Genomic DNA, 23,398 nt, shown 5'->3' on the forward strand with positions numbered 1-23,398 from the left:
CTCTCGGTCATTGAGAACACGAGACTGCTTCCTAGGCCTTTGAGCAATAGTGCTTTCAGTGGCTTCAGTTTGGGCACGGTGAGGTGCACGTGTATTGCCAGCCAAAGGATAAACACGAGTGATAGCCTGGATTCCTTCAATGGGCTGTGTGAAGCTTTGGTGATCAGCATTGTGAAGATAAACAGGCTCCTTGGCAGGCTCTGGGTATATGGCTTCAACTGACATATCAACCTCTGGCAGAAATATCAGATGGTTGCATGCAGAAGGCTGATAGTTGACGGCAGAGTGAAGCTTGATAAGACGCATAACCCATGGAGCGTAGAACTTCAGACCAAAGAGGTCAGAGCCTGATGCAGCCAATTGCCTGATAAAGAAGTCTTGAGCATTGAAGCTGATGCCATTAAAGATATAAAAGACCAATGTCTTCATCGCTCCTTCAAGCTTCGTTGCGGAAGAATGTCCCTTGATGGGCCAGAGAGTTCACCTGATGTTATGATAAATAGTACGGGGCAGATACTCTAGGTCTTCAACAAAGAATTCTCTTGGGTATTCAGCGTCGCGTGGCAGTGGCTTCATCATGCTCAGCATTTGGCTCATGTTGGGCTCTGGCTTGTGAAAGATGCTCTCCAAAGCATTGCGGTGAAGCTGACAACCAGGCTCAAAGAGTTCACCTGGATTGGGCAGGCATGTAAGCTCAATGATATCCAGAGCTTTGGCTTCATGATGAGTATTGCCTGTCATCCACTCAAGGACCCAAGTCTTCGGATCCCTGTTGTAGCCGCGAATGTGGAGGGTAGCATAAAATTGTAGCAGAAGCTCTTCATTCCAATGCTCTTTATCAGTAACAAAGTTCAGCAGACCAGCATCACGGAAGCAGTCAAGGGCTTCTTCAAGGCAGGGTCGTCCAACAATGGCTTCACAATCTAGACGCATATGTGGAAAGATGCGCCCTTGGTCATAGAGAACACAAGAATAGTAACTGCGCTGCTGATAGCTTCAGAACCGATCAGATGAAATCCTTGGCTTGGAATAGGGGTTCTTGGCACTATCAAAGAAAGTGTTGTGCGCAATGAAGCCATTTGCATTGAATGACCCTGGTGAAGTTGTTGTACCTAGAAACCTAGGCAACCTTGGCTTTGGCTTCTGGACCTGAGGCCTGTGCTCGATATGATAGTCAAATTGCGGACTAGCAGCAGGTGAAGGAATCAGAATGGGCCATCTGACAGTGACCAGCTGACCAAGATCATATGCTTGCTCGATGGTGTGTGGCCGTGGAGGCGGTACAGGAGCAGTGGCAGTGACGGTGGTATTGACTTCAGGCTGCAGATTTGCATCAGGAGCAGCAATGGCTTCATGTGCAATCACTTATGGCACCACATTAACTTCAGGCGCCACAGTAGCTTCAGCCATGACAACGTCATTGGCTTCAGTATGGGTGTTGGTGGTCGCCTCAATGTTATCAACCTCCACTCGAGTAGCTGGAGGGTCGGACACGTTCTCCTCGAGAACAACTTCAGGGATGGTTAGGGGTGTAGCAACATGCTCTTCTTCATCTCTTGGCTCTTCTTGTTCATCGGCTGATGTAGCCGGAATATCTTCAGCCGCTTTGGCTTCAGACTCGGGGATGTTCGCAGTTGGAGAGGCTTCAGGGAATACTTGGCATGATACAGAATGGTGCTCTTCTCCTTCTGGAACACTCGACAGAGTGACTTGTGGCCTTGGTCCTTTACGAAGCCCGCGGAACGCTGGCGACGCTTGTGGAGATGGAGTTGTCTGAGCCACAAAGTCTTCATCGTCAAGCACCGGAGTGGTGACTTGAGTTGGGGGAGTAGCTGGTGTTTCTTCTTGACGGGGGGAGTCTTGAGGGTGATCAGCCCATGAATCATCCTGAGCGATTGGCGTCAAAGGACGACCAATGCTGATGAGCTCGTTGTTCGTGAGAACAGGCGATGATACCACATTGTGCTCGATCTGAGGAAGGACTTCATCATCTTCTACATTGTCTTGGGGACCAATGTCTTCAGCTGCGGTGGGGTTGACAGTTGGAATGTCTTCAGCTTCAGGAGCCTCTTTGGAAGCAGGCTCATGAACTATCAAACGACGCTCTTGATGTGCAGACGCAGGACGAGCAACAGAAATTGGCTCGACGACGAGGGGCTCTGTGGGAGCAGCCCGATCTTTCTTCTTGGTTTTTCTTTTCTTGGTTGGTGGAGCCTCATCAGTGGTGGTCTTGGTTGACGGTGTCCTGGACTAGGGGGTACTCACCACGTCGTCTCCCGATCAGTTAGATTGGGCCGAGGATCCCCATGGCCGTATACTCATCGGCCAGTTCGGACAGCCCATGCTGCATACAACGAGGATTCTACAAGACTTGGCGCCCAAGACAAGGACTCCTCTAAACCCTAGGCCTACGATGCATATATAAACCGAGGCCAGGCTAGTCAATGGATAATCTCATATTCATTACTACAATCTCGTGGTAGATACATGTACTCTGTACTATACCCATATGAATACAATCAAAAGCAGCATGTAGGGTATTATCTCATCAAGAGAGCCCGAAGCTGGGTAAAACCCCGTGTCCATGTTACCATCGCTCCCAGATGCCTAGCTTAGGACCCCTACTACGAGATACGCCGGATATTGAACCGACATTGGTGCTTTCATTGAGAGCCTGCTGGCGGTCGCCACGGGGCGATGGGAATTCGGGTCGTCTCCAGCGCGATCTACGCATCGGAGCCGAGATTTATGGTCGATGTCGGCATCTTTTGTCGGCGGCTCGACTAGCCACCTTGGCTTAACCAAGGACTGTGCCCTACCTCCGATCATCATGTTCGGACGAGGGCCTTCGACAACATCAACTCCGATCTCTATCATGATCATGGAAGAATCATCCATGGAGCTCGGGGGCTCAACGTCAACATTGCCCTCGGGCGACCGTGCTGTTTTTTCCGAACATCAAACTTGTATCCGTTGCCACCACCTCCTCGAGCATCGCTTTGACGATTCCTTCGGTGGAATTGTGCGAAATTAAGTGTACAACAACCATGCCAAATTTCGCCGAGTTCCGATGGAGGAATCTCTGGCAATCTACGATATACCGGAGCCGTGTCAAATCTGGATGGGAATCTTGACGAGTTTAGGGCGTGGTCTCCAGAGCCAAGCTCGGAGGTCCTTTGGAAGATCCAACCGTTCATCTGCTGCGGAATTCACATATCTACCACCCCTCCAAATTTCAGCTCGATCCGACGGTTCAAACTCCAGGAACCTTCCGATGAGTGGAGCAATTTTCGGATCTGTTTTCTGCGTGAATACGAATCCATCCCGAGTTCATGTTTCTTCATGAACGGAATACTGGACAACCCTTTTTGAAGGAATTTTTTTCTAGGGTATTGTGCGTTGTTCTTAAACACGTACCCATAAAATTTTAAGCCTCCTCCGAGGTAATCTTCACCATCACGCTGGTGTCAAACCAGGCCGGCGATATTGCTCCACGGCTGCAGACCTGCGCTAGACACGTCGCCGCTCTGTTGAGCCATGACTTTGAGGATTTCTTCTTCTTCTTGTCATCAGAATCATATTCCTTGCTCTTCTTCTTCTTCTTCTTCTTCTTGTTCTCATTGTCCCACTGTGGACACTCAGAGATGTAGTGACCAGGTTTCTTGCACTTGTGACATGTTCTCTTCTTGTAATCATGAGTGGAAGCTTCATCATTTCTTGAGCTGGATCGTGAAGACTTTCTGAAGCCCTTCTTCTTAGTGAACTTCTGGAACTTCTTCACAAGCATAGCAAGCTCCTTTCCAATGTCTTCAGGATCACCAGAACTGCAGTCAGATTCTTCTTCAGATGAGGAAACAGCTTTTGCCTTCAAAGCGCGAGTTCGGCCATAGTTGGGGCCATAGATATCTCTTCTTAGATAGCTGGAACTCATGTGTGTTGAGCCTCTCTAGTATGTCAGACGGATCGAGTGTCTTGAAGTCAGGGCGTTCTTGTATCATCAGGGCAAGGGTGTTGAATGAGCTGTCAAGTGATCTCAAGAGTGTCTTGACGATTTCATGCTTGGTGATCTCAGTGGCGCCGAGAGCACGAAGCTCATTTGTGATGTCAGTGAGGCGATCAAACGTGAGCTGGACATTCTCATTGTCGTTTCTCTTGAAGCGGTTGAAGAGGTTGCGAAGAACACTGGTCCTTTGATCTCTCTGGGTTGAGACCCCTTCGTTGACCTTGGAGAGCCAGTCCCAGACGAGCTTCGACGTTTCCAGAGCACTCACATGGCCATACTGTCCTTTGGTCAGATGACCACAGATGATGTTCTTGGCAGTAGAATCCAGTTGAACGAACTTCTTGACATCAGCAGGGGTGACACCTTCACCGGTCTTGGGAACACCATTCTTGACGACATACCAGAGGTCGACATCAATGGCTTCAAGATGCATGCGCATCTTATTCTTCCAGTAGGGATATTCAGTTCCATCGAAGACGGGGCATGCAACGGAGACTTTGATTATCCCTGCAGTTGACATAGTTAAAACTCTAGGTGGTTAAACCGAATCACACAGAACAAGGGAGTACCAGGCTCTGATACCAATTGAAAGTGCTAGTTATCAACTAGAGGGGGTGAATACGCGATTTTTATGAAAGACTTCAAAACATGAGAGTTTCGAAGACAAACAATAGAAATGAGCCTATTGATATGCAGCGGAAGGTAGACTACACTAAGCAAGCCATAGTCAAGTATTCAATGAAGTGAAAGCACGAAGACTAACAGCAGCTAGGTAGTAAAGATCGGGATGGAAGATAGTATGAAGCCAAACAACAAATAGTAGTCACACAGTGAAGTCAAACAGGTAGTGCAAACAGGCAATGACTTCACGAAGACAAACTGTAAGTAAAGAGAGGGAGGGGATAGAACCAGACACTTGGTGAGGACAAGGATTTGTTGGACCAGTTCCAGTTGCTGTGACAACTGTACGTCTGGTTAGGGAGGTTGAGATTCAACTCAGAAGACCGTGTCTTCACCTTATTCCCCTTGAGCTAAGGACACCCAGTCCTCGCCCAATCACTCTGGTAAGTCTTCAAGGTCGACTTTCAAACCTTCACAGACTTTGTTCACCGGCGATCCACAATGACTCTTGGATGCTCAAAACGCGACGCCTAACCGTCTGGAGGATTCACAGTCCTCAAGTGTAACAAGTCTTCAAGTCACGCGGACAGAAAGACTTCAGTGATGCCTAACACTCTTTGGCTCTGGGTGTTTGGGCTTTGTCCTCGCAAGGATTTCTCTCTCTCAAAAGCTTCGGAGGTGGGTTGCTCTCAAACAACAAAAGCCGTGCACTAACTCTGAGCAGCCACCAATTTATGGTGTAGGGGGTGGGCTATTTATAGCCACTAGGCAACCCGACCTGATTTGTCCGAAATGACCCTGGGTCACTAAGGAACTGACACGTGTTCCAACAGTCAGATTTCAAACACACGCGGCAGCTTGACTTGGGCTACAAGTAAAGCTGACTCATCCAGCTCTGGATAAGATTTGCTCTCATTGTCTTCGCTCGAAGACATAGGATTTGGTTGAGCATCACTTCAGTCACTCTGACTTTGTTCACTGGGACCCCACTTAACAGTACGGTGGTTCCTATGACTCAACAAAGAAGAAATGGAAACAACGAAACAACTAAGTTTTCGCGCTCCATAGTCTTCACGCGATGTCTTCTCATGTCATAGTCTTCAATGTGAATATCTTCACATACCACCTTTGTCTTCAATGTCTTCATACATTTTTAGGGGTCATCTCCGGTAGGTAAACCAAATCAATGAGGGACTACTACCTGTGTTATCCTGCAATTCTCACAAACACATTAGTCCCTCAACCAGGTTTGTCGTCAATACTCTAAAACCAACTAGGGGTGGCACTAGATGCACTTACAATCTCCCCCTTTTGGTGATTGCTGACAAACTATACCGTATTGGACTAGACGTAGTACATACGGTGTGGGCCTTTGCGTTGGTACCAACGCGTACGAGTACAACTCGTTTACTTGTCATCCAAGGACTCTCATGTATTGCCCTCTTATATACCCCATGTAGTCGCACCTAAGACGGTATGTCCTCTTGTGCTTGTAATACTCCTCCATCATAGTGATTGCGCCTTCGTGCGTATGTGGTTTTCTCTCGCAAGGGTTTCCACGTAAAAATCCGTGTCTCTCGTGTCTCGTTTTATCTCGTTTTATCTAACACAAGACGACTAGGGAAAACCTTTCTCCCCTCGTTCTCTGCCGGCGAGCCGGTGGATTCGCCTCCCCATCGCTTGCCACTCTGGCGGTCAGTGGTGGGGAGGAGATAGATAGGGTTTTAGTCCTCGCAAGGGTGGCGTTCATACAGATGGCGGCTCTTCTTCTTCGAGTTAGTCTTTCAGGATCCGATCCTCTTCAAGTTCGTCCATCGGAACAAATTAGATAGAGCTCCGGCGTAAATTCCTGCCCGTTCCTCGGGGCGTCGAGGTTAGGATTTTTTGTCGTGCGTATGCAACGACGAGGTTTGTTGTCAGCCTTTTCAGATCAATTAAAGAGTTTAATGACGACGAATACGGCTGCGGGGTGCCGATCCTTAGGGGAGCGTGCACAAAGACTTCCGGCTATCATAAGGTCAGCCTAGCTCCGATATGGGAGCGGCGAGTTCGGCGCATCGGCGGCGAGTTCCGGCGGCGGTAATGGTCGTTTGGTGGCCTATGCACCTCGATGTTATTTTTATTATGTTGTATTGTTTTGTACTTCCGGTGAATCTTTTTAATATATCTGGTCGTTTTCACACAAAAAAGAACTTCGTGTCATCAATACCAAAACAACATCAAGGGCTAATACAATTTCAAATCTGATCTAGCATGGAAATGCAATCAAGTCTATACATGGCATATGCAGATATAAGATCTACCGATCTATAACAGTGTCATAGTAAAACCAGTCTACAACTGTTGTTTTGGTCTACTCTACCTGCCGATCATGCCCCCCTATAGAAGGGTTTGAAGGAACTTTCTGCCAGGAAACAAAAGGTGACTTAGGCATTGTCGTTGCCCAACCCAAGGAGAGGCTTCAACGTCACTTCGTGCTGTTAGCTTCTTTCGAATGTTATATGTATTGTGTTTTCTAGGAATCTAGTGTTTGTTTGGCTTGGCAAACTTTTCTGACTTTTACGTTTGTTAAATACTTGGGGGTGCCAAATAAAATCTCGCTGCAATTTTGGTTTTTGTGGGATGCCAAAAATGTGAAAGCACACATGGATGGACCATGGGCTGGATGATGTCACACACTAATACTCCCTCCATTCCACAATGTAGTGCTTCCTCTATCTCCGTGCTTCAACTTTGACCGTAAATTTAACTACCAAGACCGATTGCGGCGGGAGCAAAAATTATATCAGTGAATTCGTATTCGAAAGAAGTTTTTAATTATGTAATTTTTTCACCCGCCGCAGTCGGTCTCGTTCGTTAAATTTATGGTCAAAGTTTGACCTCGGGAAGCGCGGGGGCACTATATTTTAGAATGGAGGGAGTAATAGCAGAAGATAGAGCAAACGGTCCAAGCAAGCGCGTATGTGCCAAAACCCTTCCAACACGGCGTCCGTGACCATCCCGAAGGACTCTCCTCTCTAGAAACCTTTGCGGCTCCGGTGTTCCAAATTCCAAAACCCACCCCCGAGGCAAAGGAAGGAAAGGCACCGCACCCACCTCGCGATACAAAAGCGCAGAGAAAGCGAGGAGCGCCCCCCCGTATCCCACCACCCCGACCCGACCCCCTGAGCGCCGCAACCGCCCGCCTGCCCGGCCGCGATGATCCAGCTCCTCTTCACCCTGCTGGCCGCGGAGGCGGGCATGGCGGTCGTCCTGCTCTTCAAGACGCCGCTGAGGAGGCTGGCGATGCTCGCGCTCGACCGCCTCAAGCGCGGCCGGGCCCCCGTCATGGTGCGCACCGTCGCCGCCACCGTCCTCGTCGTCCTCGCCTCCAGCCTCCACAGCATGGCCAAGATCCACGGCCACGCCGGCGCCGGCGAGCTCGACGCCCCCGCCGCGCTCAGCCCCACCGACCAGGTCCTCCTCGCCCGCCACCTCCTCGAGGCCTCTCTCATGGGTACGTGTGCCTGCCTACGGGACCGACCGCCCGTCCGTTCCCCTCTTGTCTGTTTTTCCTCGCGTTTCCTGAATTTAGATGAGAGCGCATGACTTGATTTCGCTCTAGCGCATCACGACGTTCCTTTGATTTTAGTCTGACGGATGAGTTGTTCAATCATGGTTTGGAGAGATTAATAAGTAATTTATTAGCTGCATTTGGTTAACATTTTGGAGTAATCTACAATTTAATGACATATCGAGTAAAAGATTTCCTCATTGTACCTTACTTTATTCTCTATATCTGTAGTTTAATGTTATAGAGTAAAAGATTTCCCCAGTGTATCTTGCTTAATGCTCCATACCTGTAATATAATTTTCTGATTACTGTTCAATTCAGTTATAGATATAGTGTCTGCACTCAAATTGTTTATCGCATAATTGGAATTACGAATGTAGGGTGTTTCTAACAAAGATGGGGTAACCTTTCACGTTAAGTGTCTTATTTCTCTGCTATAATTTTTGTCCTAAACGTAGTACTCATGAATTCACTTGGTGGTGTTGAAACCAATGTTATTTACAGAAATATTTTTGTTCCACTTTGCAAACTATTTTACGCTGATTTGTTAAGATGTACTGGGAACTTTGTATGGCATAAATATTCAAGAAAGTGTGGCAAACTTATCTGCTTTGGTAATATTTCCTATCATACCCTTGTTTAATAAGTCATTGATGATGCAATTTAGGAATTAGGACCATGCATAGACCGAAGCTTATGCTGCTCAGGCTGTTTGTGCTATATGCATACTATTTGCTGTTTGTGCTATATGCATACTATTTTATGGGTATATTCAGGAACGTTCTCATACAACCTGTGATTTTTATGTAGTGTTCAGTTTGGCCTGAAATCTTTTGTGATTACCCTTATAGCAAATGCAAAAACGAATTACGGCATTTATGCATGTCTATTATACCTGATGTATTGACATTTATGCTATTTTGGTTTTTTTGGGTGCTTTGCCTTTTTCATATATTAAATCCTTGGAAAAAATTCACATGATTTGATTTATGCTCATCAACTATTCTTGTTGTTCCAAGTGACTTGAGCTTTGGCCAGAGGTGATGAATGCTCTTGAAAGTTGTTCTGTTCTGGTACACCCATTTCATTATTTGGATGATGGGGCCCCTAGAGTTGGGGGGCTAATTTGACCGGCCTAATTCGTACTATGGTTCTTAAAGATTCAGACGTGAGTTGATGAGATCATGCAACATCCAACCACTGAAATTATATCTAGGAGACACGGACCTCAACATCATTAAGTTGAAGTTTTATAGGATGACTTTCCTCTTATACTTGTCCCATATCTGATATATTTGTGTTTGCTCTGGGACAGTTCATTGGTGGAGTGGGATCTTGATCACTCTTATTCAAGCATTTATTATCAGTTTCAGTTTTTGCAATTCCAGTTTTTCGCTTTCATTCGCTATTTAGTCCTGAAACTGACAAACTTGTGTACATTTAAGAAGTCGTAAAAACATTACAATAACATTTTTGAGTAAGTAGGTTGTTCAAGATAAAAACATGGGGAGGATTTGCTCTTTTATCATATAAAACCTTCTACATAGAGTAGAAGCGACCAGGTGAGATACCATAATTCTGATGCTGACAGGAGTTGAATCCTGATGAGTAGGAATCTGCTACTGCGATCCTGGGTTGTTGCCCAGTTGTCCTCTTTTTCATTCTTTTAATAGTGAGAGTGTAGTCCAGTCCAGGGGGCGGGTCAGGATCAGTGGGCTGAACTGGGCCATAGTGTGCTCTCTCCAGGATTTGGTATTTTTTGGGCCAAACATTGCACATCTCTCTGCTGTACTTGGGCTAGGCCGGGGCTATATTTGTGATATTATCTTTTGTTGCCTGTGGGCTGTGGCGTTGCCAAAACACCTTGTTATGGCTCAACTCTTATGTGGTTGATCTTATGTTTGTTATATTATTTTTCTTTCATTATTTTCAACCTTTTGAGGCTTCTTACAGTGAAAATAGACACTTTTATATTCTGTCAACAACCAAGTAAGCTAGTGGATCTGTTGCTTCAGAAAAATTATCCACAATTTTTTATCCTCAAAAAAGGAATTTCTCTGAACTTCCCTCTTTGTGATTCATCTTGGTTTGATGTCACACAGCTGCATGTTTCTGGATGCATATGACATTCTTGTACTAAATTACAGAGTAACATCTTTCTATGTTCATGTAGATTTTAGTGTCCAAATTCAGGGGTTTTCTCAGAATGCAGTTCCGCTTGACGTCTTTAGCACATTAGTGTTTTCTTGAGCCATTGGTAGTTTCGTAATAAAAAAATCATTTATAATGTGGTATATTGTTTGTTGGAGAGTGTTGAGTCAGTGTCTGGTTCTAAGCTGAGTCGAATCTACATTTTGATCCAGGTCACACAGTACTCCCTAACCCGCTTAATTGTTTCAGGATACATTTTATTCCTCGCTCTCGTCATTGACCGACTGCACAGCTACATCAGAGAGATGCGAGGGCTGAAGAAGAACCTGGAAGCTGTGTCGAAGCAGAACAAGACATTGGAAGAAGCAAAGCCTGGAAGGTCCGATGAGAGCAAGCCACACCACAACGACATTGCTTCGCTGAATGAGGAGATCAAGAAGCTGAAGCGGCAACTGAAAGAAAAGGCGGAGGAGGCCAAGGATGCAGAGGCCAAAGCACTAGCTGCCCAGACACAATCCGAAGGTCTTGCGCGCAAATACGACCGCCTGCTGGAGGACAACAAGCATCTCCATGAGCAGCTGCAGTCAGGAGACATCCCGCTGTCGCGTTCGGATGGCAAGAAGAATGCCTAAGATGTGGTTGGTCCTCATCAAGGTAGGTAAGCCTAGGTTTTTTGTCCATGACATGGTCTTAGTCTCTTATTAGTGTAAGTTTCGACGACAGCCCAATTCTTACTCTTTTTTATTGCGCTGTCTACCAGTCAGGAACTTGTGGAAGCCTGAAGACAGTTGAGAGATGAACATGACGTGAGTTACTGATAATCAGCCATCAGGGTAGTACCATCTTTACCGCATAAATGCTCTGGTATTATGTACCAGAACGCAAAATATCGCTCAATCTCTTACAGCCAGGTTTAGCCGTGACTATGCTAAGATGCCCTCCTGTAAACATCTAATGGTATATTGGTATTCGACTGAATGTTCTTAGTCTGATCAAAGTTGTAGATAGAACATGAGAAGTATTCATATCTCGACAAATTTAACTGCTGGTCGTTTAACCCTGGTTATCTTGCCATCAACTTGTCCAAACATGGAGAAACGGCCATTGAACTGTGGTTACCCTTTCATTAATTATCTGGCTTTCAATCATGCTTGTCTATATACCAGGTATGCCTGAATCCTGACAAGTATATGCTGGTGGCAGGTTCTACCATGCTCTTATATTTCTTTACAGAGGGAGTACTAGTAATTTGATATGACGGGACAGAATCATTAGTGGAACAAAGCTAGATATACGTGCATACCGCGTATGTTAGATGTGAATCTCTCATCAGACGTGTGTGGATCACAGGACGACGGCGTACCAGTGATGCGATGAGATTTCGTTGCACCAAGAAAGAAATACTGGTATGTTTGATGCCATGCCGCATCCCGGTCACGACAAGATCTCATCGCGCACACGCCAAGATCTCTAGCCATGATGACCCAATCTCCACTGCATCCGTATCCACGTCCTTTATGGATTTCGGGCGTAGGCCCATACACGCATACTAGTACTATCCATTTTATAAAGGTACTAATAATAATCCGTAGTACCATATGCTGCTGCTCCTACATGGCTACGGCTTTTCGACCCATGCCCTTCCTGAACCTCTGTGGTCTACTTTCTTGCCTTGAAAGGAAATTCTCCTATATCCTCTTTCCTGGCCCACAGGGAAGTGGGACCCGGATGAGTTATGATATACTCCTAGCATGATACGCCAAAGATCTCTCAGATGTGAGTGAGGCGTGCGCAGTGTTTTCTCTCACGAGTTGATACGAACTTTGGGCATGGAGAGATCATTCTTCCATGAAAATGCACGTGCGAAATGGGACATGATGGGTGTTGCCTCTTTTTCTGTTGGTGGTTGTTGGTGAGTGGAAGACGACTAGCTACTGTATTAGCTTGTCGGTTGCAATTGCGCTAACAGTCTTGATCACACCATCTAAAAAACAAGACTTGGTCATACGACGTTGAACCCATCTTTGTAATGCAGGTGTCGGTTTCCCGTCAATTCTGTTGTACCATATTGCTGTTTTGTTCTTCTCATTTATCTATTGTGTGAAATGCATGTGTGAGTGCTCATGTACATGTCCATTAGTTGTGTAGGGCCGATTCAAAAGGAAATGTAGAGGAGAAAAGTCAAAAGGAGAAACGTGTTTGGGAATTGATCACAATGTGTTGCTGCTTTTTTCGAGGAGGTGACATTGTGTTAATTAGATTGTTTAATTGTTTAGCTTATTTACGTCGCATTTTCAGATTATCTAGCCACTTTATATTACAAATTTCAAATTATTTTAACCTCTCAAGTAAGACCAGAGCCCGAGAGACAATCCTTGGGTCCAAACCATTCAGTTTTGACATGCTATACAGCTCACAAAACCGGTGTAGAAGACCGTTGTGTCCTAAATCTTTCTGGTTTTAGATGATGTTGAACCCACAAGATGGAAACATTTCTTCAACCACATCGCTCTCTAGTATCTACACTGCGTGTCACTTGCAATTTTAGCACTACTCTAACAGTCTTAGTCACACCATCCAAAGAAAAAGACCTGGTCACACGATGTTGAACCAGTCATGTATGGTAGGTGTCGGTTTCCCTGGGAATTCTGCTATACCAATTGTTGTTTATTCTCATTATAATCTATTATGTGAAATGCGTGAGTGACTACTCATATACATGTCCATTAGTTGCGTAGGACGAATTAGAAAGGAACATGTAGAGGGTTAATCACAGTGTGTTACTTCCTTTTTCGAGCAGGTGAGAATGTGTCCGTTGGATGTCTAGCGTCCTGTATATGTTGCACTTTCAAATTATCTAACTAATTCATATTACACTTTTCAAATTATTTTAGCCCCCAAACACATACCTGAGCCCGAAAAGCTCTCATTGGGTCCAAAACATTCGGTTTTACCATGCTATACAGCTCACACAACTAGTAAGTGTCCTAAATCAATCTGGGTTTAGATGATGTATCACCGAAACCCACATGATTGAACCGTTTGTTCAAATACATCGCTCTCTACACCGTGCGGAACGTCTCAAAAGAGATAGAAGAACCTACCATAACACTTCGACCACAATTTTTGGGGTGGCTTCTGTGACGAGGGACGTTAATTACCGACCTCTCGTGGCTTGGCACCTCAGCTCTTGTCTGTCATGTGTGTTGTATTATGAGTGTCCTGATGGTTGATTTTTATTTACTTGCCCACTCAACCTTTTTCTCGTGTTCTTGTCTTACACCATGGCTTCTGCCTACTTTGAACCTTCTTTTCTACTCCTTCCTTTCGCGGCAAAGGGAAACCAGCGACACGTCATGTACTCATTTTAGAACTTGAAGGACTCACAAATCTAACACAATTAACATGGAAAAGAATATCCTTTAGCAAGAAAACCTACTTTTGGAGAAACTACATCAATTCTGACGAGAACAAATGCACCGTGCCAATGTTACATTGCAAAGATGAGACATGGGAACCCGTCAGTACAGGACGATCTTTTTAATGAATGGGACAACTTTTCATATTTCTCTTTTTTGGTACAAGGATAAGCTTGAAACTAACGGTGGGGTTCGGTTCTTTTAGTCCGAAGAGCCACTACAAAACATTTTTTTTGGGTGGGCTCTGCCATTGAACTCATGGTGGGACCCTGTCCAACATGGCGCCATCGTGCCCAAGCATAGTTAGTCTTCAAGTAAGAGCCCCCCATAGTTTGGAACGAACTTTCAAGAAAATTTATTTTGATCATCGCAAAATAATAATAAAAGCAACAATTTTTTTGAAAATTCGATGCTCGGAGTGAACTTTAAAAGTCGGACTATATATTCCACAAGAATTCTATAAACAAGCATATGTATGATAATTGAACTTCAGACCGAACATATGTAGCACAAGAGTCATTATTGTGCAATTGATCATGCAATTCAACACAACTTGGAGAGAAAAGGGGACTCGCATAATGATTCCCATTGACTTCAGGGAAAGAAAAAACATATTTATGAAGACAATATATTGTAAATAGTACTTGTATATAGTGTTTTTACTGAATCTTTGACCTAGGATACAATGAAAGTCATTCCCTGGCGGATCATTTTATATAAGTACAATGTTTGATCATGTTTGATTCCAAAAAAGTTTTGATTTTTTGACCATTTTTGAATCATTAAATTATTTTTGCATGTAGGGTGCGTTGGCACCTGAGAGCACCCGTGTATTTCCCACGCCCACGTTTCCTTTTTGACTCAAGTTTTCCAGTTCTAGAACCAAATAATTTTGATGCATTCCGTTGTTTTTGTGCTTTAGAGGAAGTACAATAAAGTGATGTAGGTGCTATAAGAGATGCCACATCGAATTGTCTCTAATTGGAGAAGAGAGGAGAGGAAAGAGAAGAGAAGCGGGCTACAAGCTTAAAGCCGGCTGTAGCACGAGCCCCAACAACCTTTATAAGGCTGGCCATAGCGGGGGTATCATAGCTGGTATCATGCACTCGGGAATAGCAAACATGACGATGTGGCAGGGAATTAAAGAAGGGGGGGGTAGAGTAACATAGGTAGATAGCGTAACATAATACTGCTATACTACTTTGTGTCATGCATGGCCATAAATAAGGTCATCTATGATACTACTCTATGATACTGCACTATGAAGGTAGTATCATACACTAGTATCATATGCATGATACTAGTATATGATACTTCCCACTATGAGTAGCCTAAGGCTAGTCATAGTGGGAGTAACATAGGTAGTAACATGCATACCACATAAGCAAAAAATATGTTGTGGCAAGTAATTAAAGAGGAGAGAGACAAATAAAGTAACGTAATATGTTACCATTACATAACAGTTTTCAATGCAAAATGAGTCTACAAAGTAATAAATGAAGTGATGCATGACACTACACATATGTTACTACCCACTATAGAGGTAGTAACATAAATTAGTAACATATGCATGTTAGGAACATAAACTAGTAATATATGCATATTACTAGTCTAAGTTACTCCTCACTGTGACCAGCCTAAGAGAAAGAGGTATGCCATATATTAATGGTATGACTAACTACTATATGAGTGGGCTATTAGGTTTTCTATAAGTGACATGGCAACTTTGTATAGTCGGCTCTCGGTTATACTATTAACCTTGCTTTTAATGTTCTACTAGTTGACTTGTCCTCTCCTCATACTACACCACTCGTGCACGTTCCACTTAATGATATAAGGGCATCTCCAACATCGACCCACAAACCTCTCGCATGCGTCCGGACCGAGGAAGCCATCCAACCGGGCCTGTATCGGTCCGTGACGCGGTCCGGACGTACTTTCTCCCGCAAACCGGAGACAAACAGGGGGGGGGGGGCTTTGCGGGAGTCCGAACCGCTCCCACGTCCGCTTCTGACCACCATGGCCCTCCTAACCCCCTCCTTCCGCGCCCGCGCGCATTCCCGCCCAGCACCAGCTGTCCGCATTCATGCCGTTGTAGAGCGCGCGGCACCACATTAAAGACAAGACGGCTCAGGGCGGACACAACCTCTCACTGCCTCCGCCACTAAAGTGGCGTGTCGGCCGGGGGCGCCGCCCGCGACCTGTCTCCGGTGTCTGTACCTGCTCAAATGCCGGAGACGCGTGACTGGACGGGAAGGGACATATATCTACCACGCCCGTTCAATGCCTCATCCGTCCAAATGCCTCCATTAAGTAGGCTCATCGGCCGAGAAACCCACTTCGACGCCGCGCATTGACACACCCGGATGCCTCGCCTCACTAGAATCCGCTATTTAAAGGCGGCCACACATGGGTAACTCCACACCACAACACAAGCTGCTTCCCATCCTCCTCCCTTGCACTGCATCGGCCATGACTGTAGGCGGCGAAGCTCTTTGTGAGAGCCTTTCCATGGAGTTGAAGCACACCATGGCCGCCCTTGCCGCCGCCTGGCAGAGGCACCGTGCCAGGCGGATTATGGCCGGCTTGCCGGCCCGCTCGCCCGAGGTCTCCGACGACGAGGTCAACACCACGATGAAGACGGGCTCCGACCCGGCTCCCGCGCCTCCTGTGCACGCCGGCTTCACAATGGAGCAGGCGCTGGTGCACTACAACGTCGCCATGGCTGAGGTGCAGCTTGCACCAGCGCCTTTGTCGGTGTTCCAGCAGGCGCATGAGGAACAATGTTACAACCTATAGGATCGAAAGTATGTCTAGAGGGGGGGGGGGTGATTAGACTACTTGATCAAATAAAAATGTAGCCTTTTCCCAATTTTAAGTCTTGGCCGATTTTAGCAACTTAACACAAGTCAAGCAATCAACCTACACATGCAATTCTAAGAGTATAGCAGCGGAATGTAAATCATTGCATATGAAGTTAAAGGGGAGGAGTTTGGAGGGAGCGAACGTAATGTAGACACGGAGATTTTTGGCGTGGTTCCGATAGGTGGTGCTATCGTACATCCACGTTGATGGAGACTTCAACCCACGAAGGATAATGGTTGCGCGAGTCCACGGAGGGCTCCACCCAGGAAGGGTTCACGAAGAAGCAACCTTGTCTATCCCACCATGGCCATCGCCCACGAAGGACTTGCCTCACTTGGGTAGATCTTCACGAAGTAGGCGATCTCCTTGACCTTACAAACTCCTTGGTTCAACTCCACAATCCTAACGGAGGCTCCCAAGTGACACCTAACCAATCTAGGAGACACCACTCTACAAAAGGTAATAGATGGTGTGTTGATGATGAACTCTTGCTCTTGTGCTTCAAATGATAGTCTCCCCAACACTCAACTCTCTCTCTCTCACAGATTTGGCTATGGTGGAAAGATGATTTGAGTGGAAAGCAACTTGGGGAAGGCTAGAGATCAAGATTCTTGTGGTTGGATTAAAATGTCTTGGTCTCAACACATGAGTAGGTGGTTTTCTCTCAGAAAATTAGTAGTGGAAGTGTAGGCATGTTTTGATGGCTCTCTCCTAAATGGAGAAGGGGGTGGAGGGGTATTTATAGCCTCCACACAAAATCTAACCGTTACACTCAATTTACCAAACTCGGTGGGACCGAATAGCGAAAATCGGTGAGACCGACCTGGTTCAAAATGTGAACGTTAGGCTTTTCGGTAGGACCGACATGATCAACTCGGTGGGACCGATGTGCTAGGGTTAGGGCTAAACTTCATCTCGGTGAGACCGATCACATGAACTCGGTGAGACCGATTTCAGTAATAAGCAAATAGAGACTTGGTCAGGCAAACTCGGTGGGACCGATCGCTCGTTCGATGAGACCGAAACGTTACGAAAAGGAAACAGAGAGTTTGCATTGCCAACTTGGTGGGACCGATCGCTCATCTTGGTTAGACCGAAACGTTACAAAGGGAAATAGAGAGTTTGCAATCCCATCTCAGTGAGATCGAGATCCCTATCAGTGAGACCGAACTGATTAGGGTTTCTAGCTATGGCTATGTCAAGTAAACTCGGTGGCGCCGGATAGATCAAATCGGTGGGGCCGAGTTTGACTTTAGGTTTAGGACATATGTGGAAATGAGAAAGTGGTTGAGGGCTTTTTGAGCATATCACTAAGCATTTTGAGCAAGCAAGCCATTAAGCAACACCTCATCCATTTTTAATAGTATTGGCTTTTCCTATGGACTCAATTTGATCTTAGATCACTAAAATGAAAATGTAGAGTCTTGAGTTTTTGCCAATATGTGTCCTTAGCATTTTGAGGGGTCCACATCTCTAGTACATGCCATGCCAATCATTGAACTTTCTGAATGATTATCTTGAAAAAATATTAGTTCAATGAGCTATATGTTGTTATGAATTACCAAAACCACTCGGGGATTAGTTGCACTTTCACAACCTCTTCCTCCTGGAACAGCACCGGCTGGCGGAGGGCCAGATCTACGGCGAGCGCGCGGGCGAGGAGGCCGTGGCAGCCATGGCGTGGGGAACCCCAACTTCATCACGGAGCAGCGTGCCATCTACGATGCCATCCGTGCTCAAGCCGCAGCCGTGGAGGTGCAGTTGCAGGCAATCGCGGAGGAGAACAACGCCAGCTGTGCCTCTTACGTGCCACCAACGAACCATCAGGCGTCCCGGTGGGACGACGATAGCGCCGACATCATTTCTATCGTCAACCTCACGTCTACTGACGACGAACAGGTCACGGGCTCCTCCGAGGATGAGTAGGACATGGGAGTCGGCAGGGCCTTGTGTCCCATGTGGGCCGGTCCGTCTCCCGTGTTCTACTCTTCCTCGCCAGAGACCGCACTTTCACATCACCGGTCCTATCATTTCTCAATTTTTTTTACTTCACCGGTCTTATCGCCGGTGCTCATGAAGACGGTGGATGGAGGACGACACGGGCTTGGACGCCGGGCGCCGCCGCCGTAGGATAGGTTTTGGGCTGGGTCGTTTTTCTTGTTCTAAATGTTTGCAATGTAATGAGAATCCGCCGTGTTTGTATAAAATCCGTTATGTTTATATAAAATCCGGCCGTGTTTGCACAAATTTCATCTTTTTTTTAAAGAGTTTGAAAAGTATGTGCCTACGTTTGATGGCTGCCTCCCACATCCGTGTCCGCGGACTGATCCCCCATCCGTGGATGGATGCGGGAGGAAATTTGCGGGTCACCGTTGGAGATGCACTAATAAAGAAGAACATGAGACTAGTCAGTCACGGGTATACACACGTACGTATCCAACTGGTGGGGCGAAACGTGCTGAACTTAGCTAGCTACAGCAGGAGGCCGGGGACCTCACTTGAATTCAGCCAGCAAACACTGATCACCGTTCCACCCAAACATTTCATCAGCCACCAACGAACATATGTGGCTCACACAGTCCTGTAACCAACAACCGCGTGCGCACTCAACTCTCCCTCTCTCACACGAGTGGGCTAATCAAGCCAACCAATTGACCCATCCATCTACTAATCTAGGTATAACACAGCGATAGATAGCTAGCCCGGCGACAGCAATATGATGCGATACGCATCTGCGTGCCGTCGCTTGCAAGCCAACAATTAACGCTACGGCATGCATGCCTTGCATTGCATTGCCCACTTGTAGGTAGCTTTCCATCCTCGCGACAACTGCATGCGTCCGACGGGCAGCTAGCGAGCCTTCCTTCGAAAGAGAAAAGAACAAGGCAGAGGTACGTAGCTATCACAAGAAAGGCATATTCCCAGACGATCCAGCACTAGCTAGTGTTGCAGGAGACGTCGATCGGCGCACGCATGGCTCGGCTGCATGGTTCCCCCCGCCCGCACCAACGAGGCTCCGCTTATGCAAGTCTTTTGGTTTTTTACTTTAGGAACGTACGTGTCTTGTTTTTGGATCGCTCCATCAGCATGCGTTGGGAGGGATCCATTCTCTATTTCCGACAATATGGCACGAAGTTTCTCCATTTTCTTTCCTGTTCTGCTTGTGATACACGAAGCTGGTACTCCCCCAGTCCCAAACTAAGTGTAATGATTTAGTACAACTCAGTTTCAAAATAAGTGTTGCTGATTTAATATAAATTTATATAATTTTTTTACTAAGTCAGCGCTAAGTTGTACTAAATGAATGAGACTTATTTTGAGACGAAGAAAGTAGTATTTTACCTCGATTATCCCATTGATCACTGTTTCTGGATCTGGCCTTGTTCAATGGATCGATCTGTATATTGTTGTAGGAGTTCACAGATCACAAGCCGTCTTTATGCACGTGAAAGAACAGTTGTGAACGTCGTGAGGCCCAACTGCCAATGGAGGCAGGAGCTCATATGTACAGCACAGGCCGTAGATAGCCAGCCGTGCGTGCGTGCGTGCTCAAAGCCTCCAAGGAACGAAGCCATCTCATTCCCAGCTGTTAGCGAGACAGAGAACTAATGGTCCTTGCTGTTCACTGCTAGCATCTACAGCCGGGCGTCTCCGTTCGGAAAAAAAAGCCAGGCGTCTCAAAGCTGCCTCATACGTCTGGACGGGGTCGTCCGGTTACTGTCCGGTCGTAAAATTTTGACCCAGATAGACGCCTCAAACGGCCCTCAAAAGCTCGAGCTGACCGGCACTCCTTATATCTAACCCAAATATGGGGAGGATATGAGGGTGCCCGGGCACGCCCGTCAGGTTGGACCCGGCCCACGCTGGCCCATCCGACCCTCTCCATCCGCTCGCTGGACCAAACTCTAGCCACTTCACTCCACTCCCCTCCATCACCCAAACTCGTCTATGGCATGGCGGGCAGCGGATCCAAGTCCTTCACCTCCAGATCCCTCGACCCCGAGCTTATCCCACGCGGCCCCGAGGAGGAGATGGCCGTCCGGCTTGCGCTCCGCCGCGCCTGGGAGGAGGCCCGTGCATGATAGCGCTCGGACTCCTTCCGTCGGGAATTCATTGCGTCCACCCAAATGGCGCATGGATATGGTGCTAGGTCAGCCGTAGCTGCCTCACCAGAGGCAGTGCGGTCTGTCTGGCGTCCGAACACAGCGGCGGACACGCAATCCCTCCGTTGGCGCGTTGAACATCGGAATGCACCATGGGCCTCGTCCGACGAGAACATGCCGGGCGTGGGAGGCGGCGGCGGCCCTTGCGGCGGTGGACGTCGGCGAGGCGGAGTCACATTCTCCGATGCCCCGTATGGCGCATCAGTCCGGGCGCCGCAACCGCATTGTGGTGGCCGTCGGCGGCTCATCCCAGGACGGATCCGTCATCGATCTGACATCCACCGGCACCGTTCGGGTTACGGCTCCGACGAGGAAGAGTAGGGCATCGGAGACGGCGACGCCTTGAGTCCCGTGAGCCAGCTCATGTACCATGCCCTAATCTACCTTGTCGGCGACCGGACCAACACTCTGAGGGGCGCAGCCGGCCGCCAGACATGGCCACGGCGGAGCCAAGTGAGCGGGGAGCGGAAGCTGACCCCAAAGTGACAACAATTGAGATTCAGTCCAATGATGACCTTAGTATGAGGGTTCATGTATTCATTGAGTGTTAATGCTTTGTTCTGGTTCTCTATTAAAAGGAGGCATTTATATCCCTTAGATTTCCTTATGGACCCCGCTGCCACGGGAGGGTAGAACAAAAGATGTGATGCAAGTTCTTATTATAAGCACGAATGACTATATACGGAATACATGCCTACATTTAATTGATGAATTGGAGCTATTGTGTATCGTTCTAGGTTGTGACTGTTACATGATAGAACATCATCCAACACAAATATCCATCGCTGATACAATGTCTACGCTTTTCTCATATTGATCTTTGCTAAGTTACTACTGATGTTACTGTTGTGACAATCACTACAAAACTGCAACTGTTTGTTGTTTCTGTTACAATTGCTATTACCAAAGCCATCAAACTACTGTGCTACTAAAAACTTTGCTCTAGGGATATTATTTTCAAGGTGTGGTTGAATTGACAACTCAACTGCTAAGGCTCATAAACTTTCTTTGGCTCCCCTTGTGTCGAATCAATAAATTGGGTGAAATACTACTCTCGAAGACTATCATGATCCCCTATACTTGTGGGTTATCATCCAGACGGATGAGCGAAAAGGAAGAACTATCCCTGACGAGCAACCTTTTGGGATCAAGCTCCTTCTCAATCCTCTCGGTCTCCAATTCGACGCCAGTGCAAAAATATGAAAGCAAGGGCAAAGCAAGAGTCAGAACGAGTAAAAGTATCTTGAAGTAAGTGAAGCCACTCGATTTTGAGCACCTGGCAGGATCCCGATCCTAAGTCACACCGATCTAGCAGGTAACACATCATATCACTTTGCGGCCTCACGCACGGTATTCCCACGGCTGCAGCCTTACCTTGGTCGGGACCGTTTGCGCCTTTTGGCTCACGTATATGATTGTGTCGCTAGTATCCATATGACAGAGAACCTGAGCCGACATGACTAGTCGTAAACCCAAGGTGGCACAAACTTACAGGGATAGGCATATGTAACCCAGCAATGAACGTGTCGGTCATCAATGTATGAATCCAAGTCATAGCAAGCTACAAGGACTTAAAGGAACAACGCATGACATTTCCCCGAAGGGACAGACACAGGAACAAGGAAGGATACATGCCGGCCAACCTAAGTGTTCCGGAGCAGTAGCAAACTACCATGGCTCAGTGGAAGCACTAGGAGACATTTCCCCATAAGGAAGGCTACCAAGAATAAACAACTAGGTGCCGGATCCCACACATACCAAGCATTTCAATGACATACACACAATATGCTCGATATGTGTAAATACATCATGGCATCACAACAAAACTCTATGACTCAAAGTATTTATTCAATAGGCTCCAAAGAACCAGATATTACAAACATGGGTCTCATGACCCAGCATTCAAGTCATACAAGCAACAAGCACATGCGGAAGCATAAACATGTCTGAGTACAGATATCTAAAAAGAAAGAAGGCTAGAAAGTCAGTCTATCTATAAGACCCTCCAAAGGAGCCAGACCTCTATCTGGGATTCCCAAGCTAATTGTTGAAGGCCACGTGGAAGTACTAGTGAGGCTGAAGTCTCTCTACAAAACATAAATTAAGCAAACGTGAGTACAAATGTACTCAGCAAGACTTACATCAGAACTATCTACATATGCATCGGTATCATCAAGGGGGTGGTGGAGTTTAACTGCAGCAAGCCAGCTTTGACTCAGTGGCTATCCTGTACTACGAATACCAGTGTTTTCTTTGAGGTGAGAAAGCGCACACGAGTCCACATATTCACCATATCAATACACCACTATGGATCCGCTCCCGTCTCCCTACGAGAAGGCCATCCATGGCACCCACGCTTATCTTGCGCATTTAAGAGTATCCACTTCAAGTTATATATGAACAATGTAAGCATTCCAAGAAGTCCATATCAGAGGACGCGAGTATTCGAATAGATCATTAACCCTGCAGGGGTGTACTTCTTCACACACGCTCTCACCACTTATCGTCGTTTACACGACATGTACTCGGCAACCTTCAAGCGGAAGCCCAGCGAGGGTGTCGGCTGAAGAAAATATGCCCTAGAGGCAATAATAAATTTGTTATTTAATATTTCCTTATTCAT

At 46.6% G+C, this 23,398-nt stretch overlaps 1 protein-coding gene across 2 annotated transcripts; it reads left to right on the top strand.

Moving 5' to 3' along the window:
• Window positions 1–7,719: 7,719 nt before the first annotated feature.
• On the top strand, window positions 7,720–11,394 carry LOC109740409 (uncharacterized). 2 transcript variants are annotated; one of them, XM_020299464.4, is made up of 3 exons: window positions 7,720–8,120; window positions 10,578–10,986; window positions 11,089–11,394. In XM_020299464.4, the coding sequence occupies exons 1-2, from the start codon at window positions 7,823–7,825 to the stop codon at window positions 10,958–10,960; spliced, it is 681 nt and encodes a 226-aa protein (XP_020155053.1). In that variant the 5' UTR covers window positions 7,720–7,822; the 3' UTR covers window positions 10,961–10,986; window positions 11,089–11,394. The 2 variants fall into 2 exon arrangements, with proteins under 2 accessions (XP_020155053.1, XP_020155052.1); XM_020299463.4 differs by having other exon boundaries at window positions 7,725–8,120; window positions 10,578–10,982.
• The last annotated feature ends 12,004 nt before the right edge of the window (window positions 11,395–23,398 follow it).

Source organism: Aegilops tauschii, chromosome 7 (assembly GCF_002575655.3).
Source record: "Aegilops tauschii subsp. strangulata cultivar AL8/78 chromosome 7, Aet v6.0, whole genome shotgun sequence".
NCBI classification, from domain to species: domain Eukaryota; kingdom Viridiplantae; phylum Streptophyta; class Magnoliopsida; order Poales; family Poaceae; genus Aegilops; species Aegilops tauschii.